At 45.6% G+C, this 19,644-nt stretch overlaps 1 protein-coding gene across 1 annotated transcript in view; it reads right to left on the bottom strand.

Annotated features, from left to right (window-relative positions):
* Positions 1-51: 51 nt before the first annotated feature.
* The window catches only part of GOLGB1 (golgin B1), a 42,101-nt gene continuing 22,508 nt past the window's right edge, over positions 52-19,644 (bottom strand). Inside the window, exons 16-25 of the mRNA XM_063153567.1 lie at positions 13,878-18,829; positions 11,136-13,086; positions 9,581-9,759; positions 8,223-8,388; positions 6,988-7,119; positions 4,793-4,951; positions 4,563-4,660; positions 3,712-3,846; positions 2,125-2,230; positions 52-1,755 (exon numbers count right to left, since the gene is read on the bottom strand). Coding sequence (XP_063009637.1) covers positions 1,621-1,755; positions 2,125-2,230; positions 3,712-3,846; positions 4,563-4,660; positions 4,793-4,951; positions 6,988-7,119; positions 8,223-8,388; positions 9,581-9,759; positions 11,136-13,086; positions 13,878-18,829 — 8,013 coding nt within the window. The 3' untranslated portion in view covers positions 52-1,620. The remainder of the gene's footprint in view (positions 1,756-2,124; positions 2,231-3,711; positions 3,847-4,562; positions 4,661-4,792; positions 4,952-6,987; positions 7,120-8,222; positions 8,389-9,580; positions 9,760-11,135; positions 13,087-13,877; positions 18,830-19,644) is intronic.

Below are 19,644 nucleotides of genomic sequence, written 5' to 3'. Positions count from 1 at the left end.
ACAGCAGCACTACACCCTCCACTTGCAGTTACATGGCAATGTTTCACAAACTCCATCTGAAAAATAAACTTTATTATACATACAGGAGTTCATACCCCAGGAAGATATAGACAAACTATTTGGTCATTGAATTTGACATAGTTAGAGGAAGTCCACACTGACAATCACAGACAGTCCACAAGAGGATATCTGGTGCCAGTGCTCTGGACCTGCCAGAGATCCAGCTGGTTTAGCTACCAGTGAAATCACTCCACCGTCAAACAGGCTTTCTGCACTGGCTAGAGCAGCTTAGTTTACCACCAATATCAAAAGAACTACCTCTTTCCCATGGGAAAAATGTGACTGTTAATGCTCTACTGAGAGGCAGATGGGATTCTCCTGGCCAGTACTCTGAATGAAATGACCACTCAGGATCTGGCAGCGAACACCACTGAGCTTCCTTTGCATCCAACATTCTCCTTTTGGAAGTGGGCAGTCTCAAATTCAGGAGGTTCTTAGAAAACAAATGGAAATAGATCCATATTTCCATATATCATAAAAGATTCAGTCCATTTGTGTCATTTGATTTGGGTCCAAACATGCCCAAACACCAGCACCAGCTTTCTACACCAGAGGTTCTAAAACCAGAAGGTTTTAGAACTCTGGCTCCTTCCTCAGCACAAGGGAGAGTTTATTTCTGGAGCTTCTGCATTTGCTTTGGGCCCACACAGCACATTATGGACCCCTTCAACACAGCCTGTGCAGGTTCAGTCTTGTGACAAGTATTTAGTGGATGAGAAGGCAGGAGCAGGGCTGCTCTACTAGAGGTAAGGCAGCACCTTCCATCATAAGAGGTGCACAAATACTATAAATAGGAGGATTTTTAACTTAAGACCTAAAAGGTTTCATGTTTCCTATTCATTATAAATAACTAAACTACTGGCATTATTTTACAGACTTGTCAGGGCAGACATATGACTGATTTTGAATGGAATGCTCACCACAGCCAGATATACTAATTTTGGCCCTTCTTCAACAGGAGATGCAACTGAGCAGGAAACATGATTTTAAAATTCACATTCCTTAAAGTGCCCATAACTTTCTTAGGATATGCATTTCAGACAGCTCTGAGCCATGGAGCAAATCTAAGGGGTGGAAGAAAGGGAAGACAATTCTCCTACATCCAGCTACAATGTTCCCCCAACCTCACTTATGGATTCAGCCTAAGAGGGGGAAGATTGTGCAGTTTTAGAAGTGCTGAAGTACTGCAGCAACTCAAGAGTATTTTTCGTATTCCTACTGCAGCACAATACTATCTAAAATGAGTGGTAATGCTTCCAGGCACAGGAACAGATGCTGTCCCTGAGGCTTGCAGCACAACCCTGGCTCAGCAAACGAAGCACTCCCATAGAAACACCAAGGGAAGGGCAGATCTCCTGGAGCAGCTCCCCAGCACTGACAGCAGGGGCTGGGGGCAGCTGCTGCTTCAGGGCTGGTTTGGAAAGGCTGGGACAAGGGCTGCCCTCCCGTGAGGGCGCGCAGGCCCTCAGCATGCACAGGGCTGAGGAAAAGCTGCCACTCCCATTCACAGGGGGCCTGTGAAGCACAGGGCTGAGGCTGAGGAAAAGCTGTCACTCCCATTCACAGGTGGCCTGTGAAGCACAGGAAGAGCAGGACATGGACAGCAAGCAGGTAGGTGGCCACCAGCAGGGGCAGGTGGGCCCGGGAGCGGAGGAGAGAGCGCAACAGGCGCCGCAGTCCAGGAGTACTCCGGCTCTGCAAGAGTAAAGAGAGAGCAGTTACTACAAGGAGTGGCTGTGGCCCCAGCTGCCTTCATGCGGAACTCTCCAGACCATGGAGATAAGTTTGTTTAAGCTAATGAGCATAAACCTTCCCCAAATTGCTCCACAGTCAGATCCTAACACTAGGGCAATCCTCATGAAATGCTCCCTTGCCCTGCTCTCTGCAAGCTGTCCATGAGCCAGCCCCATCCAGTTTTGTTTCCAGCATGGTGAGAGCAGAAAAACTACACAGTCCCTGACTGATTTATGTGTGTCTACAGAAGAACTGAAGTGGTGTAGGTTCACAGTTTCTTGAAGCAGCTGGGGCTCACATAATTGACAGCTGTGAATGTTAAATTCTTACTCTGCTGGAATTATTGTCCGTGGAGTCGATCAGCAAGGACTGCTCGTGCCCTGGAGTCATATCAATGCTGGCACTTAAGGAAGATGACCACTCACTTGACTGCAACCTGCCACAACGAATATGAAATTAAATTCAGTTTTTTATTATGATGTCCCAAATCAACACTGTAACCAAGCTTAGGAAAGAAGGTATTTCTCAAAAAAGGAAACAACCCCTGCAAGCAAACTGGTTTCACTTGCCAAGAGCTGGTTCCATTTGAACAGGTCTCATGCCGCCTGAGCTCACATTGAGCAAAAGAACAGGGTGGCCCAGCTACCAAGAGTCTTTCTTCCTTTCAAGTGAAATTTTATAGTGTGACTTGAAAGAAGTCAGGGCAGATAATACACCTGTATGCTTTAAATTCTATGAAATTATTTTGGAAGCCAGCTCTGGCTGCAATAGTGCTGGTTCTTCCTGTTTTCTAGTGACAGAGGCAGTAATCACATCCTGGGGCTATGGTTTATTAGTGAGATCAGCTGCAGGAGGCTTTTATAGACTTTAGAAGGAGCTATAGTTGTCCAAACCTTGTAGCAATTACCAGGGAACTTCATCCAGTATTCTTCCATACAGACCATTATTTTTTGACTAAATCAGCAAGTGTGTCAGAAGAAAGGCATTGTTTTCATGTAAAAGACTCCACTAGTCCATAACTCCAGTTATTTGAACTACCTGGAAATGCACAGCATGCATGCCTACAATCAGGTCATGCACTAAAGCCCCCTCCATAGTCAGTGAGGGGAATCAAGCATTTTTAACCTGCTGCTCACTGCATCCTAATGCCAACATCTAGTCCAGACCAGCTGCCTTTGCTCTGCTGACTCTGAGGGCATCCATGCAGTGCCCTGAGATGGGCAGAGCCCTGTGCAGTGCTGGAGAGGGGGCACGGGGCAGGACAGGGGCTGGGCTCAAACTAAGCCTGGGAAAAGTGGACAAAATTCCTTTCTCGTAAGTGTTTAATTGTTTATCAATAACCAAATCAATGAAAAGTTGATGTTAATTGGCAATACATTAAAAATGAGTGACATTCTTCAAGTCAAAACTGTTTCAGCCATGACAGACAGGTGCTTACTGGGCAGACAAATCCCCTGGAAGCATGAGAACTCCTCTTCAGCCTGCACCCAATTCTCAGTCTCCAAACCTATTTTCCAGTAGTTAATTTAACTAATCGAGCAAGTTGGCATCTAACTTCTAGACAGAACTTGTCTTAATGTCTAATCATTTGTGTCATCCTATCTGCCTACAACTGAAGGAACAGTAGCCCAGGGAGGGTGTGATGCCTTCCTCTTTGAGATACTCAACAGCCATCTGGACAGGGTCCTGGGCAGCTGGCTCTAGGCTGAGCAGGGGGCTGGGCCATGTCTTTGGAGGTACCTGAACCCCTCTGGACCCCCACCCTCAACCTTTCTGTGATTCTGCCACCGACACGGTAGCTGTCTCTGTGCCACCAGTGCCATTTGACAGAGGGATGTGATGAAGTGCATACGAAACACAGAGCTAGCAGCAGCACACTTCTGTGGTGATGGTGTTCCTTTGCTCAAGCTGCCTCACCTCCTGATCTGATCCTGTGCTGCAAAAAGAGCCTCCTCTGCAGCAAGGCGACGGTCCCGCTCCTCCTCCAGCTGCTCCTCCAAATACTTCATATCCTGCTTTGTGCTGCTATGTAAGTGTTCTGTTTCAGACAACCTGTCAGGAAATAACATAAATAACTTAACAGGAAATAACCTGTCAGGAAATAACATAAATAACAGGAATAACTTTTGGCATATGCCAAAAAGGCCCAAATCATGGACCACTGTGTTTCTATTGCATTCACTGATGCAGTGTGTGAACAGACTCAAATTACCTCCCAGCTCACAGAGGAGACTTAGTCATCTTTACTATATATAAACTATTTAGAAAACATGAGAGAAGATAAATCTCTTCAAGCTTCATTTTCACATCAGGAAGGACATCCTTGCCTCTGTCACCATGGCTCCACCTTCTGAAAATTATTTTGAAAGGGTTTGAGGAATCATGTGCCAGATGTTAGTTTCAGAAACTTACAAGGAATCCTGTGCTACATCTCAATTCCAGACACACTCTCAGGCTACAACCCTGAGACCAGGACCATTGATATACTTCACCAGCTACTGAGGATTCAGCCTACCAGATTCAAGATGCTGGTTTGGCTGGCATTACTGCTGTATGTTATCCTTGTGTTTTTTTGAAGCTCTAATCCAAAGAGATAACTAATGTCAGCTATTAAGTGCATTCAACAGCTCCTCCAAGTCCACAAGATCCTAGTGTGGGACTGAGTTTTCCCAACACTGGTGCAGAGTAAAAGCATCAGGCTCATCACTAGCCTCAAGGCCTCCATCAGGACCAACATCCCCACCCCTGTTTTCTCAGACTTTCTTTACCTCAGCTGCAGCTCCTGCAGTTCAGGTGTGTAAGTGCCTCTCTGTGACTCATTCTTTTCTTGGGGTGCTCCTGGAGCAGCGTCTGTTGCAAACAGCTCCTGAAAGAACACAAGAACGTGCTGCAAACTGTACTGAATCAAGAGGGCACGCAGCCACTACAATGCTGGACAGTTCACAGAGCCACTTGCAGTGAGCTTTCCCCCGCAGTGCAGCAAGGCCAGCCCCCTCACCGTGCTCTTGTCTGCAGCCTGCAGCTCCTGGAGCTGCCTCTCGAGCACCAGGCAGCGGTTCAGGACCTCGCTGTAGTGCGGATGGCTCTCACAGGTGCCCCGACTGCTCCCTCGCAGCTGCAGGGAGAGGGCATTTTTCTCCTCGAAAACCTGAGATAGCTGAGAAGAGAACACAATCAGCAAGCAAAGAAATTGATTTTGTGAAAGCAAAATTGTTCTCTGTCTAGTTGAGGGAAAGAGTTCTCTTGAGAACATATAACTGCCACGCTGCCCATCACTAATGTCAAAAGATCAGAGACAATCTACAAGAGTAGCTTGTGGCAAACGTTTCTGCAACAGGAGTCTCAAAACATCAAAGAGATGTACAGAATACTACCTGTCCAGAAAAAGATTTCTAAAGTGCTGATATTGACCTAAACCTTTTAGAAATATCATCAGTAAATTATTATTTTTTATTCTCACTTTCACCTTGAACACAGCTCTCTTTCTGAAGATGAATAAATTCTGGGTCTTCCATTTCAGCGTGGGAATTGATCGATTGTGATTCTGCACCTAAATGCAGGAAGTGTTTCAAGCTAGCAGGCAGAAGTGAAGATGACAAGCTTGCCTTCCCAAGGAGGGACTTCCTTCAGCAGCCCAGAAAGCAGGAGGCTAGCAAGTGCTCCTGACCATAGACATGGAACCTGCAAACAACTTTCTTCATATGGTCTCACTCTCTGGTCCCTTTGGCCTTTACCTCCCCCATTCAACTTCTTTCCCCCACTGTCCCCTCCATCTGTCCTCTCTCCTCCCCTCTCCCCTTCTGTCACCTCGGCAGTGGCAGAAAAGCTGCTGGTTCAGACCCTGTCCCTGAGCCTGCTGCATGGGATCTGCCTGGGGCCTGCATGTCCTTCTGGTCCATAGGAGCAGCTGTGCCCCTCATGGCCCCTCAGTGCAGAGCTCTGGCTCTCACAGCTGCCAGATGTGCTTCTGGTCCATAAGAACAGCTGTGCCCCTCATGGCCCCTCAGCGCAGAGCTCTGGCTCTCACAGCTGCCAGATGTGCTTCTGGTCCACAGGAGCAGCTGTGCCCCTCATGGCCCCTCAGCGCAGAGCTCTGGCTCTCACAGCTGCCAGATGTGCTTCTGGTCCGTAGGAGCAGCTGTGCCCCTCATGGCCCCTCAGCGCAGAGCTCTGGCTCTCACAGCTGCCAGATGTGCTTCTGGTCCTGTGAGCAGCTGTGCCCCTCATGGCCTCTCAGTGCAGAGCTCTGGCTCTCACAGCTGCCAGATGTGCTTCTGGTCCACAGGAGCAGCTGTGCCCCTCATGGCCTCTCAGTGCAGAGCTCTGGCTCTCACAGCTGCCAGATGTGCTTCTGGTCCACAGGAGCAGCTGTGCCCCTCATGGCCCCTCAGTGCAGAGCTCTGGCTCTCACAGCTGCCAGATGTGCTTCTGGTCCTGTGAGCAGCTGTGCCCCTCATGGCCTCTCAGTGCAGAGCTCTGGCTCTCACAGCTGCCAGATGTGCTTCTGGTCCACAGGAGCAGCTGTGCCCCTCATGGCCCCTCAGTGCAGAGCTCTGGCTCTCACAGCTGCCAGATGTGCTTCTGGTCCTGTGAGCAGCTGTGCCCCTCATGGCCTCTCAGTGCAGAGCTCTGGCTCTCACAGCTGCCAGATGTGCTTCTGGTCCTGTGAGCAGCTGTGCCCCTCATGGCCTCTCAGTGCAGAGCTCTGGCTCTCACAGCTGCCAGATGTGCTTCTGGTCCACAGGAGCAGCTGTGCCCCTCATGGCCCCTCAGTGCAGAGCTCTGGCTCTCACAGCTGCCAGATGTGCTTCTGGTCCACAGGAGCAGCTGTGCCCCTCATGGCCCCTCAGTGCAGAGCTCTGGCTCTCACAGCTGCCAGATGTGCTTCTGGTCCTGTGAGCAGCTGTGCCCCTCATGGCCTCTCAGTGCAGAGCTCTGGCTCTCACAGCTGCTCACTGAGGAGAGCAGGGCACGGGGCATGCACTCTGCTGCTGTGCCAGCCCTGATCAGCAGCAGTGAATCCATCACTGTGATTCTAACACTGCTTTGCTGAGAGATCCAATTCTGATTTTGTGTTACTTCATTGAATGCCTGCAAGGACAGATCCACTCCTGCTTCCTGAACCCTACTGCAGCCAAACCCTGCCCACATTCCTTCTCCCTGACTGCAAGCAAGTGTAAGACGTATCAGTACCTTGCTGTTTAACTGCTGAATTCTGAGCTCTTTGTGGTGCAGTTCTTTCAGACTGTCACTTAGCTGGGCCTGGAGGTGTTTCATCTCTGCTTCTAGGCTTGAAAAGTCCCCTTTCAGGACTTCTGGAGAAATCTGCCAAGGAAAGAACAATGGAAAATAGACTGCTGATGTGACAACTCACAAAGCTCTTGTGTTTCTCCTCTCTTTTCAGTATTCCAAGGTCAAACCTAACATTATTCCTAGACCTGGAACCTGATCTGCTCAGGCAAAAGAACAAATGGGGAATAAACAGAAATATCCTAAAAGCCATCTGAAAATACAGTCAGGAAAGAACACCAAACTTGCACATATGATGGGTCCTGTTCAAAAGTTGTCTTAAAGCTGTTTGCAACACAGGAAGGAAAAAAAGGCTCATGAATGAGAAAAGAAAAAACAAACAAAAACCTAAAGTAATGTCCACACTGATCTAATCAACAAAGACCAGAAGGCCAGCACTGAAGGATCCTCTTGGAAAGCATCACATGAACATTGTTCAAGCTTTTTCTTTGCATATATGCATGGGTGTATCAAAGGGATAAAGGAGATTTGCTGCCCCCTCCACTGACATAAATCACTGGGACATGGCAGACATGGGTGGGAGAGTTCTGTCTTGGCTCTGATGCACTGCACTGTGCATGCAGTCTTCCCTACACAAACAAAATACCAAACACATTCCACTCCACTCTCAGGACTGTATACAGGGGGAATAAGACATAAGGTGCAGTGTTCAAGCCTCAGCCTCTCTGGGCTTGAACGAGGACTGCAGATCCCTGTTACAGTAAAAACAGCAAGAAAAATTCAATAGAAAACTTAAAAATGAAGATCTGACATTAAAAATGAAGACAGAAAATCTAGATTCAAAGACAGTACAAGAGGGCAATTCTAAACCAGCCAGAATACACATCTGAGAAGTTCCATGCTGCTCCAAAGGACCCAAGGTGCCTAGGAAGCCCTGTCTCTTCTGCCCTCTTTCTTGAAACACTGGAAACCAGGAACGTAATGAAGAGCACTTAAGGGTACGCCATAATTTCTACAACTTTCAGTGATGCAAGTTAGACTGTTGGTATTATCTCTGGAGGCCTCACACCCACATCCAGTGTTGCAGTCTGCAGGAGCTGGATAGAGGCAACACATGCTCTTCTGGTTGAGTTTCAAGCTTCACATTTCCAGTAAAGAATCTGTATCTTTGCACCCACCTTGCTTTGGTGCTGTCCCTGTACGGCTTGAGCCTTGCTGAAGGGCAGCCTCGTTTCCTGTGTGATCCTTTGCCAATGGCTCAGCTCCTTGTCCTTCTCTGCAATGGCCAGCAGGTACTGCTCCTTCATGCTGCTGCTCTGCTTTTCCCACGTGTTCTTCTCCTGTCTGCCCAGCACAAACAAGGCCAGTTACAAGGAAGTTGCCAGCATGATGACCAGGTACCCAGCTAAGACTGAGCCAGGGGTGATCCAACCATCACCTCATGCTAGACATGAAGTTTTATAACCAAGCCAAGCCAAAACAACACACTTAAGTACAGGAACCTTAAAAGCAGGTTTAAGGAAGTTTTCTGTATTTGTTTGAACCCTTTGGATTGTTCCACGCTGTCCTAGGGTGACTTTTTCACACTTTGTGTTTCTGGACATTGTTTTGATCTCACTGTACAGAGTTTTGTCAAGGAAGTCACTGGCAATGCCACTTGTCCCCATACTAATTTCTCTGCACCAGACCCACAGTACCACACCAACCTGAGGCCAGCACTTCATGTACAGTGTAAAAGCTGCACAGGAAATAAACCTCCTGTTCTTTTGTCAGGATAAATAAAATTTGTAAGATGCTTCAAACTTTACGAAATCTGCAGTGTTAATTTGAGGGTCAGAGTGGAGGTAGGGGGGAGGGAGAGAACTACAAGTTTTTATATCACTTTGGACAAAGATAAGCCATAGACCTTTTCATGAAGAAAATCCCACCCTTTTCATTCCAGCCTCAGGCATTCTTAAATGGATCTCTGAAATACCTGAAAGCATTTCCCCCTGTTTTCAGAACAAAGCATATTTGTCTGACTAGTTTTAGTCCATTTGGAGAAGATATTTTTACTAGACTTGAATTACAGAGTTAAAAAGAACAAACTAGAAGACATAGAGCAAGTGAAATATAGGATTAGACAGCCATACAAAATTAGTATGCTCTAAACTATGCTATCAATGGGATAATAAAGGGTGTTCAGCAGCAGCCTGGAATGGAAAGTACTGTGATCATATACACAAGTTCCAATGCAAGAAACAGCCTCAGTTTCCTCTCCAACAGATGATACTGACCACCAGTGGATGAAGGAAATAAAACAAAGACATCCCTGATCTATTCCACACAGGCACTGACCTCCAAGCTGCTGGGCTGTAATCCAGAGGCAGAAGCTGGGCGAGGGAATCCCGTCCTCTCCTGGCCAGGGCGGGTGCTCAGTGTCACCTGGCACAGGTGGGGCTCTCAGCCCTCCCCCCAGCTCTGCCCACAACCGCTCTTTGAGAGAAACAAACACATGGGCAACCTGGCCAAGGCAGGAAGCAGACAGACAGCTCACCTGAGCTGCTGGAGCTCCTGCTGGTACACAGCTCCTTCCTGCCTCAGCTGTTCTTGCAGACGAAGCTGTTTGTCTGCCTCTTGCTCCCACTGCTGCAGCTGTGCCTTTAAGCGAGAATTCTCAGCAGCTTCCACCCCAACAAGGATGTATTGCTGCTGCAGATTCTCCAGCTCTCTTACCTGGGATTAAAGAGAAACATCATTATGTGACAGCTGAGCAAGCATCAGGTTTCTTACTCAGAACTGTTTAAGAGCATTTCTTACTGTGGTGTCTGAAGGGAGAAAAGGGTCACATTCAGAGGACAGAGGAACTAAAAACGGAATCATCAAATACAGCAGTGTACTAAAAACTGCTCAGAAAAACACCCTCAGACAATTCTATCGGTAATAAGGGCAGTGAGTTTTGAGCCCTCCCATGAAGATGTGAAATACATTAACAAAAAGACTCCAGACTACAATAATAATCATCTTAATCAGAGGAAAACTAAGTGACACAGAAGGAGCTGGTTAAGCATCACTCCTGAAGTTGGTGTTTACTGTAAACCAGGAAACTGATAAGTAAAATCCTTTTGGCTCTCCAATTCCAGTCAGACTATAATTAGAAATAAGTTGTTGTTGTTACACATGCATCGCTGCAATTGCTTTTGAAGACAAGAAGACATGGCTGACTCTGGAGACAGGACGGTGCTCAGTGAGTGGCAGTGGGACATGACTGTCAAGTCTGTCTTCTGAGCAGCAAGGAGAACTCTGGAACCTGCTGGGCTGCACTGTGCCAGAGACCATACAAACACAGACACATCCAGTGTGCAGGCAAGAATGTCAGAAGGAATCTGCAATGTCTTGTACCTGCTTTGAAAGTCAGCTGCCAAGAGGAGGAGGAAACTCAAGTCTTTGTTCTAGTCTCTTAGAAATCTAAGGCAAATCAAATGAGCTGACACAGATGCGAACTATGCAGGTTAACAGGGACCTTATTTCCATGATTTCAAATTTTAAACCAACCTCACAGAGAACCACCCTTGGAAGTTAACAATGGAATCACAGCCTCCATGCCAGAGAAAATACAGATGGCCCATACCAGATTCATGGGGTCTGATGGAGCATGCCCACAAATGCTAAGGTCATTGGGAGCAACTCCATTCCCTTTGAAAGGTCATGGTGACCCAAGAGGTTCCTCAAGACTGGAAGAAAGCAAATGTCATCCCTACCTACAAGAAGGGCAAGAAAGGAGAATTGTGAACCTGCAGTCTGGCTGGCTAGAGAAGCTGTGGAATGTTTACTGATGGAGATATTCAAAATCCAACAAGACATTGTACAAGCAACCTATTCCAGCAAGCCTTGTTTGTGCAGGGGGGTTGGACTAGGAGATCTCTAGAAAAACTCCAGAAGACCCTTTGAATCTCAACTATTCTAACTATTCTGTGATTCCATGAAGATGCAGCCTGATCTATGCATCACATTTCTATTATCAGAGCTAAGCGTGCTGAATTTTAAGACTTGAAGATCCAAACCTCTGCTGGTACTTAAAGTAAGAGCAGGAAGAGAGAACATGGACTTACTACTCTGTCTCTGTCACTCTGCAAGGAGGCCAGTGCCTTCTTCAGACTCTGCACTTCCAAAGCAGTGGTGGAAATTGTCCCTTCTGCTTGTTGTTTCACTTCTTCAATCTTACGTGTTTTGTCCAATTCATTCAGCAGACGGTCTCGGTCATTCTGCAGGCTTGCCATAGCCTTGGAGAAAGATTTGACTTGGTTGGAAGAGCCTTCCAATTCCAAAGACAAGTGGAGAAGCTCATCATCTTTAGCTCTGAGCTGCTGATTAAGTTCCTCAATCTGGGCCAAGAGACCTCTTTCATCAATAGCCTTCTGCAGTTCTGTCAGCTCAGACCTGACCATATCTCGGTCCCTGAGAGTGGAATGTTGCTCCTCCTGTAGCTGACCCATCTGTTTCTGAAGAGTCTGCACTAGACTCTTTTGTTCCTGTAAATCCGTAGAATATTTCTGTTTCAAAAGATGAAGCTCTTCATTGGCCTGGTCTCGGCTATCCTGAAGAGAGCTCATGGACCTCCCAAAAGACTGAATTTGAGCTCTGAGATCTTTGTTTTCATCTGTGACTTCAAGCAATTTCTGCTCCATTTCCATCAAGTCCCGTGCCAACTCTGCTACTCTCTCTTCAGCTGTCTCGGTTTCGTTCCTCATTATCCCTGCATCGTGATGCAGGTGCTTCAGCTCCTTCCGAAGCCTGTCCTCAGCCTCTCCCACTCTCTTGGCTGCATCCCTCTGAACACAGTCTAGCTCCCCCTCAAGTTCTCTTATTCTCTTCTGGGAGAGGGAAAGCTCATGACTCAGTTGCTGTAGCTCTTTCTCTCGAGCCTTCAGTTCTGCCTGACACTCCACGATGGGACTGCCCTCATGTAATGCTGCCATCTCACTCTGCACCCGCGACAGAGAGGACCTAAGAGTGTCAATCTCTTGAGACATTCTGACTTTATCCTCTCTTAAGGCTTCCACGCCCTTCCTGAGATCATCCTGAGTATGCTCAGACTCCTTCAGCTGTGTTTCCATGGCTGCCTTCTCATTTTCCAGAGTCTGGATCCGCTGAAGCTGTGTTTTGAGAAGTTGCTTCTGTTGGGAGTCCTTTATTGAAATCACTTGGTTAAGGTCTTCTCTGTACCGCACCAACTGTGCATTCAGCTTGGCATTCTCAGAGTTGAGGTCATCCATCTGGCCATGGAAACTTCTAATTTCTTCCTTGAGCTTGTTGTTTTCAGCAGCAGCCTCTTGAATTAGCTGGTCTTTTTCCAGGATTATACCAAGATGGCGTTCCTCGAGCTGCTTGTAGTCCCTCAGAATGCGGTCTCGGTCATCCTGCAGAGATGACATGGACTTGGTGAAGGAGTCCAGCTGTGCCTTCTGCTGCTTACTTTCTTCTCTGCTTATCTTCATCTTTTCAGTGAGATGATTGAGTTTGTCAAGACATTTGTTCTTCTCATTTTCCAAGGCTTTTTTATTGTCTTCCTCCTTACTTAGCCTACACTCCAACTCTTTTGTCTCTTCAGAATGCTGCTGCTGTAATTCAGCTAGAGCAGCCATCACTGCTTCTTCTTTGGCAGACAGCAAACTCATGATCTTTTGATCTTTGGCACTAATTTCTTCATGCAGCTTATTTGTCAGGTCCTTGGAAGCCTGCAGGTCAGCTTCAAGCTGCTCACAGTTGAGTTTAAAATTTTGGATACTCATCTCTTGTTGCTTGACCACAGTCCCCAGCTCTTCCCTGGCCAGCTCACATTTGGTGAAGGAATTCTCTAAGTCAGCAAGCTGGTCTCTTAGGCTGCTGATTTCTGACTCCAGTTCCTGCTGTTCATTCTGAGACTTGCTGTACAGTTCCTGAGACCCTTCAAGCCGAGTCAAAAGCTCTTTTTTTTCCTCCTGCAACATTTCACATGTCTTTTGATGATGCTGAATCTCCTTCCTGCAATCAACCTCCCAGTCTTTCTTGTTGCATTCCAGTCTGAAAAGAAAAGATGAAGTTGATCAAAAATCCACAAAGTATCTCAGTAGCTAAACCCCCACTAACTCTGTTCTTATACTAATTTAGAAAACCCACAGAATTTGTTTTACTTAAAGAAAGCAAGCTAGAAATATCTCTCAATTTAAAATTCAAGATAGCTTTTAAAGTTCTGACGGTACTACTGCCTTAAAGGGGTGGTGGCAGGGGAATATATTCTTTTAAAGTTGTTCATGTCAATACTGAAAAAAGTGTTCACCTAAACACTGAATGTTATCACCTCCCTGTCATTGTCATTACATTACTTCTCTAATCCATTGTAGCTAACAATAAAAAGAACTCCATGCCACCCCACAATGAAGTTGCTGTTCTGGTATCTTTGATGTCCATTTAATGCTTCAACACACAAAGATACAGCATATATATATAAACAATTTTACCCATATAAGAATGGTTCGGTTTTGAATTTTGGAAATACACAGCTGTATACACATTTTGATACGTTTCCATAGCTCCATCTTTCCCTCAAAATTTATTTTGGGACTAAACTGGAATTATGTATCCCAATGCTCTCTTGACTTCTCAGTGCAAAAGACTCTTTAATTAATCTGAAATTTGAAATACTCTGGAGAGTAACCAGATGGTGAATGCTTGTCACAGAGAAGAGATTTAACACAGGTATCCTAAGGACGTGAAGAAGGACTATTCTAGAGTGATCACCTCATGTCCTTGTGCAGATAACAAATGCAAAGTAACCTTTTCCTGATAAACCTCCCCTGACACAGCTTATTTACCTGGATATTTGAGTCTGGAGTTCCTCCACATGCATGGTCATATGTTTCACCTGGTCCTGTAGCACAACACAAGCTTCCTCTTTCCAACGTATTTCTTCTTCTTTCTTTTGAATAGTTTCAGTGAATTTCTTCTCCCATGTTTTTGATTCATCTATCACTCTATCCCTATCATCCTGAAGGGAAGACATGCTCCTGGTGAAGGCTGCAAGCTGGGCTAGTGTTTTGTTTAGATTGCCTTCCAGCTGCTTTGCTTCTTGATCCTTTGTCTTCAAGGAGTCCTGCAGATCACCAACTGTTGTTTCCATATGGTCCTTCTCTCTCTGCAATGTTGCCAGCTTTGCTTCCATGTTTTTGATCTCCTTTGAGTGCTTGTCTTTCTCCTGTTCCAGTCTTCTCTCAAAGTCTTCATCCTTTTTCTTCATTTGAATCTTAATTTGCTCTTTGTTTGCTTGTAACTCTTCCTTCATTTTGACACTCTCAGCTAAAACCCTTGCTGCCTCACTCTGAGTGTCATCCAACACGACTCTGCAGTGAGCAAGCTCTGCCTGGGCTTTCTTGGTGTCTTCAACTGCTTTAGCTGAAGTTTCTTTGGCTGCTTCTACCTCTTTCTGAGTCTCACTCTGCAGAAATTCCAGAGCTTTAACAGTTCTTTCTAACCTACTGTTCTTTTCCTGGCTTTTTATACAGTCCTTCTGCAGCTGCTTAATCTCCTGCTGTTTCTGTTTCAGCAGTTCTTGAAGCTCCTTTATATGTGTGCTGCTTTCTCCTCTCCAATTGTATTTTAGCTTTCCCACAAATTCTTTTTCCTCTTCTGAACTCGCTTTGCTTTTCTCCTTTGCCATCTGACTTTTCTCCTCCTCCAGTTCATGCATCATTCTCTGCAAAGTCTGAAGCTCATGTTTCAGTTGATCATTTTTGATTTGGAAGTCTGTTGCATCTTGCTGATAGTTTCCAATACTTCCATTAAGTTCTGCCAGCTGATTCATGAGCCTTTCTTCCAAGTCATCCTTTTCAGCCTCTAGAACATCCTTCAGTGCTGTCATTCTGATGAGGTCGTCTCTGGCTTCTTGGACCTTTTGCTCCATCTTTGCTACTGTGGCCTGCAAGTCATTCACTTCATGGACTTTCTCTCCCATTTGGTGCTCTAAAGCCCTTTTCTCACCTGCTAAAGTCTCGGCACACCTGCGGACGTCACCCAGCTCTTGCTCTGAAGCCCTTCTATTATCTTCCATCTCTGCGATTCGCCTGGTGAGCTCAGCTATTTGCTGTCTGTAGAGACCAGGATCCTCACAAGGTCTCTCACTTTCAGATGCCTCTTGTTCCAGCTCTGCAGCACGAGGCTCTGGTTGAAAAGATACATCCACTTGATTTTCAGACTCTTCCGTTGGTGATGGTGTGGCAGCTGCCTTATCAGTTTCTCGCCCCGCTGTCTGCTGGGCAACACACCTGTCCACAAGTTCTCTGCTTTCCTTCAGCTTAGACTCTGTTACCTGCAAAAGGCACTTCAAGTCCACAATCTCTTGATTCAGAGACTCCTTTTCAGCCATTACTGTCTCAAGCTGAGTAGAAAGAGACCGGCACTCCTTCCTAGAGCACTCCAGGTCTTCTTTCAGGCTAGTGTTTGTAAAGCTCTCTCCAGTCCTGTGCAGCTCTCCATTTGTAAAATGCATCTCTGCTCTAAGCTTCTCATTCTCCTCCTCCAGTTCCAGGATCTTTTGTTGCTTTGATTTTGCAAATTTCCTCATTTTCTCCTTCATTTCATCAATTTCCTGTTCAGTTTCTTGTAGCTGCTTTTCTGTTTCCTGCTTTTTTGCTTCAGCCCCTTTGAGCTGAATGAAAATTTCCTGCTTTTCCTGCCTAACAGTTTCCAACACACGCTGAATTCGCTCAGCCTCATTACTCACATTCTCATATGACTGCAGCAGAGTTTCATATTCTCCCTGAAGCTCCTTGTATTTCTCCTGCCACTCAGAACTCTCAGTGGCTTGAAAGTTCTTCAATGATTCCACCTCCTTCTCCAGCTTCTCCTTCTCTAGAACAACGCTATCCAGAGTAAGTGTAAGGTTTTTACAGCATCCATCAAGGTTCTGATTTTCTCCAAGTAGTTTATCAATTTCTGCAGTAAGTTTTTCTCGCTCTCCAGTGAGGCACACTAACTTTTCTCTTAAGGTATCTGTTTCTTTAACATGGCCACATACTTGGCTTTCCATATCTGTCAGCTTGACAGAAAGACTGTCAATAGTAATTTTAGCATTAGCCAGCTCTTCTTTTAGAGATTTGCTCTCATTTAGTGCCTCTTTTCTACAGATAAGTGCTGCTTGCAACTTTCTCTGCATTTGATTCTTCTGCTTAGCTGCTTCTGCATTGTCCTTCTGCTTCTCCTGAATTTCAAGCATCTCCGTTTGCAGTCGCTTGCTTTGCTCCTCATGCACCTGAGCCTGAGCCTCCAACTGACTACACAGTCTTTGGACTGATTCCTCTTTTTCCAGCAATTGTGCCTGCACATTATTGAGAGTGTCACTTTTCTCCTTTAACTGCTGGCTAAGAAATTCTATTTCTTCATCCTTTTGGTGCACAAGAATTTTCAAGTCTTCCAGACTGGCCACTCCAGAAATTTTTCCTTGGTTCTCCTCCAATTCTGTCTCAAGACTTGCTCCCTTAGCTTCAGCTTGGTCAGAGGTTCTCTTCAGCCCTTCTATCTCTACAAACAACTGTGCTATGTGCTGCTGCAAATCAAAGATCAATTCTGATTTGTGAGCAAGCTCCCTTTGCATATGGCTGACACTACATTCCAATTTCTCTTTCTCCATCTGCAATTTGTCAAGGTGTTTTTTCCACTCTTCCTCAGAAATATCTGCAACTTGTACAAGCTTGTTAATTGTTTTATCTTCTGCTTCCATGCATGAAGAATCCAACCTACCTTGACTCCTAAAAATACTCTCTGCTGATCCTTTCTGCTCTTGGAGCTGTCTGAGCTGAGCCTGGATACTGTCTTTCTCTTTGCTTTGCTGATCAAATTTTTCTTGCAGGATGTTGTAATCATCTTTTTGCTGTTTCAATTGTTCTCTGTGATGCCTGTCTTTTTCTTGAGCCTTTTTTATAGTGTCTTTGCGAGATACAAGAGCTTCTTGAAGTTTTTTTTGAAGTTGTTCTTTTTCTTGTTCAAGAACTGAAATCTTTTCTCTAAGAGCAGACTTTTGTTTTTCTTCCAGATCCGTACCTGCTGAACCATGTTTCTCATTTTCTTCATCATCTTCTGGGCTTTCATTGGTTTCAGCCACTTTGTCAGGAACTGTCTGATGCTCCATGATTTCATCTTTAACTGAAGCAGTGTTTGCCTTATCTTGCAAGCGTTGCCTCATTTCCTCAATCACTGCCTGCAGTTGTGCTTCAGTAGTTTCTTTTTCCTTCCGGATGCTCTGCAGCTCAGATTCCTTTTCAGAAAGCAGCTGAACTAGATAGTCCTCACGGGGCTGGTTTTCAAGACCCATTTCTTTGCTGATCATGCTTCTCATGTCCTCCCCCCCTGCAGCTGCCCGAGCCTCTGAGGTTTCTGATTTTTGTTCTCTATTCAGTTGTTCTAATTCATTCTCCAATCTGGTTACCTTCTTCAGAAGCTCCTTCCTGTTCACAAATACTGCTTGCAGCTTCCGCTTTACTTGCTCATTTTCTTTTCTCAGAAGTTCAACTTGATTTACTAATTCCTCATTTTCTTTACTCACTGTTTCTGCCTCATTCTGCTGCTTGGATATCCCACACTTCAGACATGTGTCTTTTGCTCCTATGTTCTGCTCTTTTTCTTCCTGGGATTTTAGTAACAGACTTGTCTGCTCCTTAAGACTCTTCAGCTCGTTTCCTAGAGCAAATTTCTCTTCATTCAGCAGGACCATTTTCTCAGACATGCTGACACTGATCTCTGCCATCTGTTGGTCCTTTTCCTGCAAGGCCTGTTGCAGGCTCTCTATACACCTGGTGTGCTCAGCAACGAGCTGTTCCAGGCTTGCTGCCTCGCGTCCCTTTAAGGTTAACTTGTGGGAAAGCTCTTCCATCTCTGCTGTATTCTTCCTCAAAAGTTGTCCTAGATCAAGTACTTCACATTCCTTTGTCTCAACCTGGCTTCTCAAATCCTTTAGCTGCATGTCCTGGTCAGAAAGCTGAAGTTGTGCTTCATCCAAGTCCTTTTGCAAAGCTTCAATTTTTATATCCTTGGATTTAAATTCATTTTTAAGGCTCTGGATTTGCTCTCTTAGAAGGCTGCTTTGACTGTCTGACAGTCTCTGCTTTTCTGAAAGAGCTAGCTCTTCCTCCAGTTGCTTCACTTGCTCCTTCAGTTCTGTTATGGTAGAAAGTTCTCTGGCCTGACACGGGAGCTGATCTTGCTCATCAGTCAAAACACAAAATGTACTGTCAGGATCCTCTGCTTTTTTCCTGTATTCCTCTGCCAACTGGTTTAGCCTATTTATTTCTGCACATTTTTCTCCTAGTTCTTTTCTAAAGGATTCTTCTGATTTCTGCAGCATTATTTGCAGTTCTGTAATTTGGTTTTGTAACTTGATGAGCTCTTGAGACTGAGTGGTGCCAGGACTTCCCTGAGGCTCATTTTGGAAGCTGATTCCATTTTCCTGAAGAAAGCCAGTTTTCTGCATTTCTGTTTCTTTCAGCAGTAAGACTCTCTGTGTATCTGAAGTGTTCTGCTCCTCCCTCTCCAGACACTGTATCTGTGAATTCTCTCCCAGCTGGTTAGCTTCTGTTTGGCTGCCTGTAGAAGTCTGGCCACTGGGACCCTTGAGTTGGCTTTTCAGAAAAGTTACTTCTTCTTGGGCTTCCTTCAGTTCCAGCAGCAAAACTGACAGCTCCTTCTGTTTCTCTGCAGCAATATAGTCTAGAATTCCAGGTGGACAGCTTTCCTCAGTAAACTGCTGGCTTCTATTGGTAAAGCCATCTGTTCTTGCCTAAAAGAAAATAGCAGACATCATTTTTCCTTTGTATCTTGTCAAAGGGCCACTCTGGAAGTATCTGCTTTCCACAGTTTGTAACTGTCTCCAGCTGGCTTCTGCAATAAATGGAAGCCCTGCTAATAGCTTGGCAGTGGGGGTGCACCCGGTGACCTCCAGAGGTCCCTTCTGACCCCAACTGTTCTGTGATTCTGTGACTCCCCGCATCACTTCTGCCAATTTCAGTTTCTGAAGTCACAGCATGAAAGATTCTGGCTGCAGGATCAGACCGTAACAACTTCCTATTCCCTTTCCCCCCGCTTCTCTCCTGATTGCATGATAGTCTAAGTCCGAACTGTTTAAGTTCTCCTGTGATTCTAACAAGCCCTCTAGTGTACTTAACCAGTCACATTTTCATGCCATCCTATTCATAGCCTCTATTCAATCTGTCCATTTAACATGGCAAGGAAGCAGGATGGAAACCCACATTCCAATCTGCGTCCATGCCCAAAGTGAAAGCACTAGACAAAGCACCTGGAACAAAGTGCTTGGCTTTTTCCAAGTTACTATTTTTAAGTTTCTCCCCATCCCCCAAAACAGATTACAAAAGAAAAGCACTCCCAAATCCTCCCCAGACAGCTTGGATCAACAGCCCACCAATAAGTCAACGTGCTGCAGTGTAAAGACTTGGAGGGCAGAAACAGCTTATGGGGAACCATTAAAGGAGACCTGCTCTTAAGAAGTCTGCTGTCATAATGAAACAACCACTTTAAGTCACAGGAGAGTAAAAAGAGACAACTCTTTGAGGCTTTTAAGCTAAATTAAATTTTTTG

The sequence above is a fragment of the Melospiza melodia genome, chromosome 4 (assembly GCF_035770615.1).
Source record: "Melospiza melodia melodia isolate bMelMel2 chromosome 4, bMelMel2.pri, whole genome shotgun sequence".
NCBI lineage: Eukaryota > Metazoa > Chordata > Aves > Passeriformes > Passerellidae > Melospiza > Melospiza melodia.
Note: the sequence above shows the minus strand (reverse complement) of the source record. Positions and strands in the feature narration are given on the sequence as shown.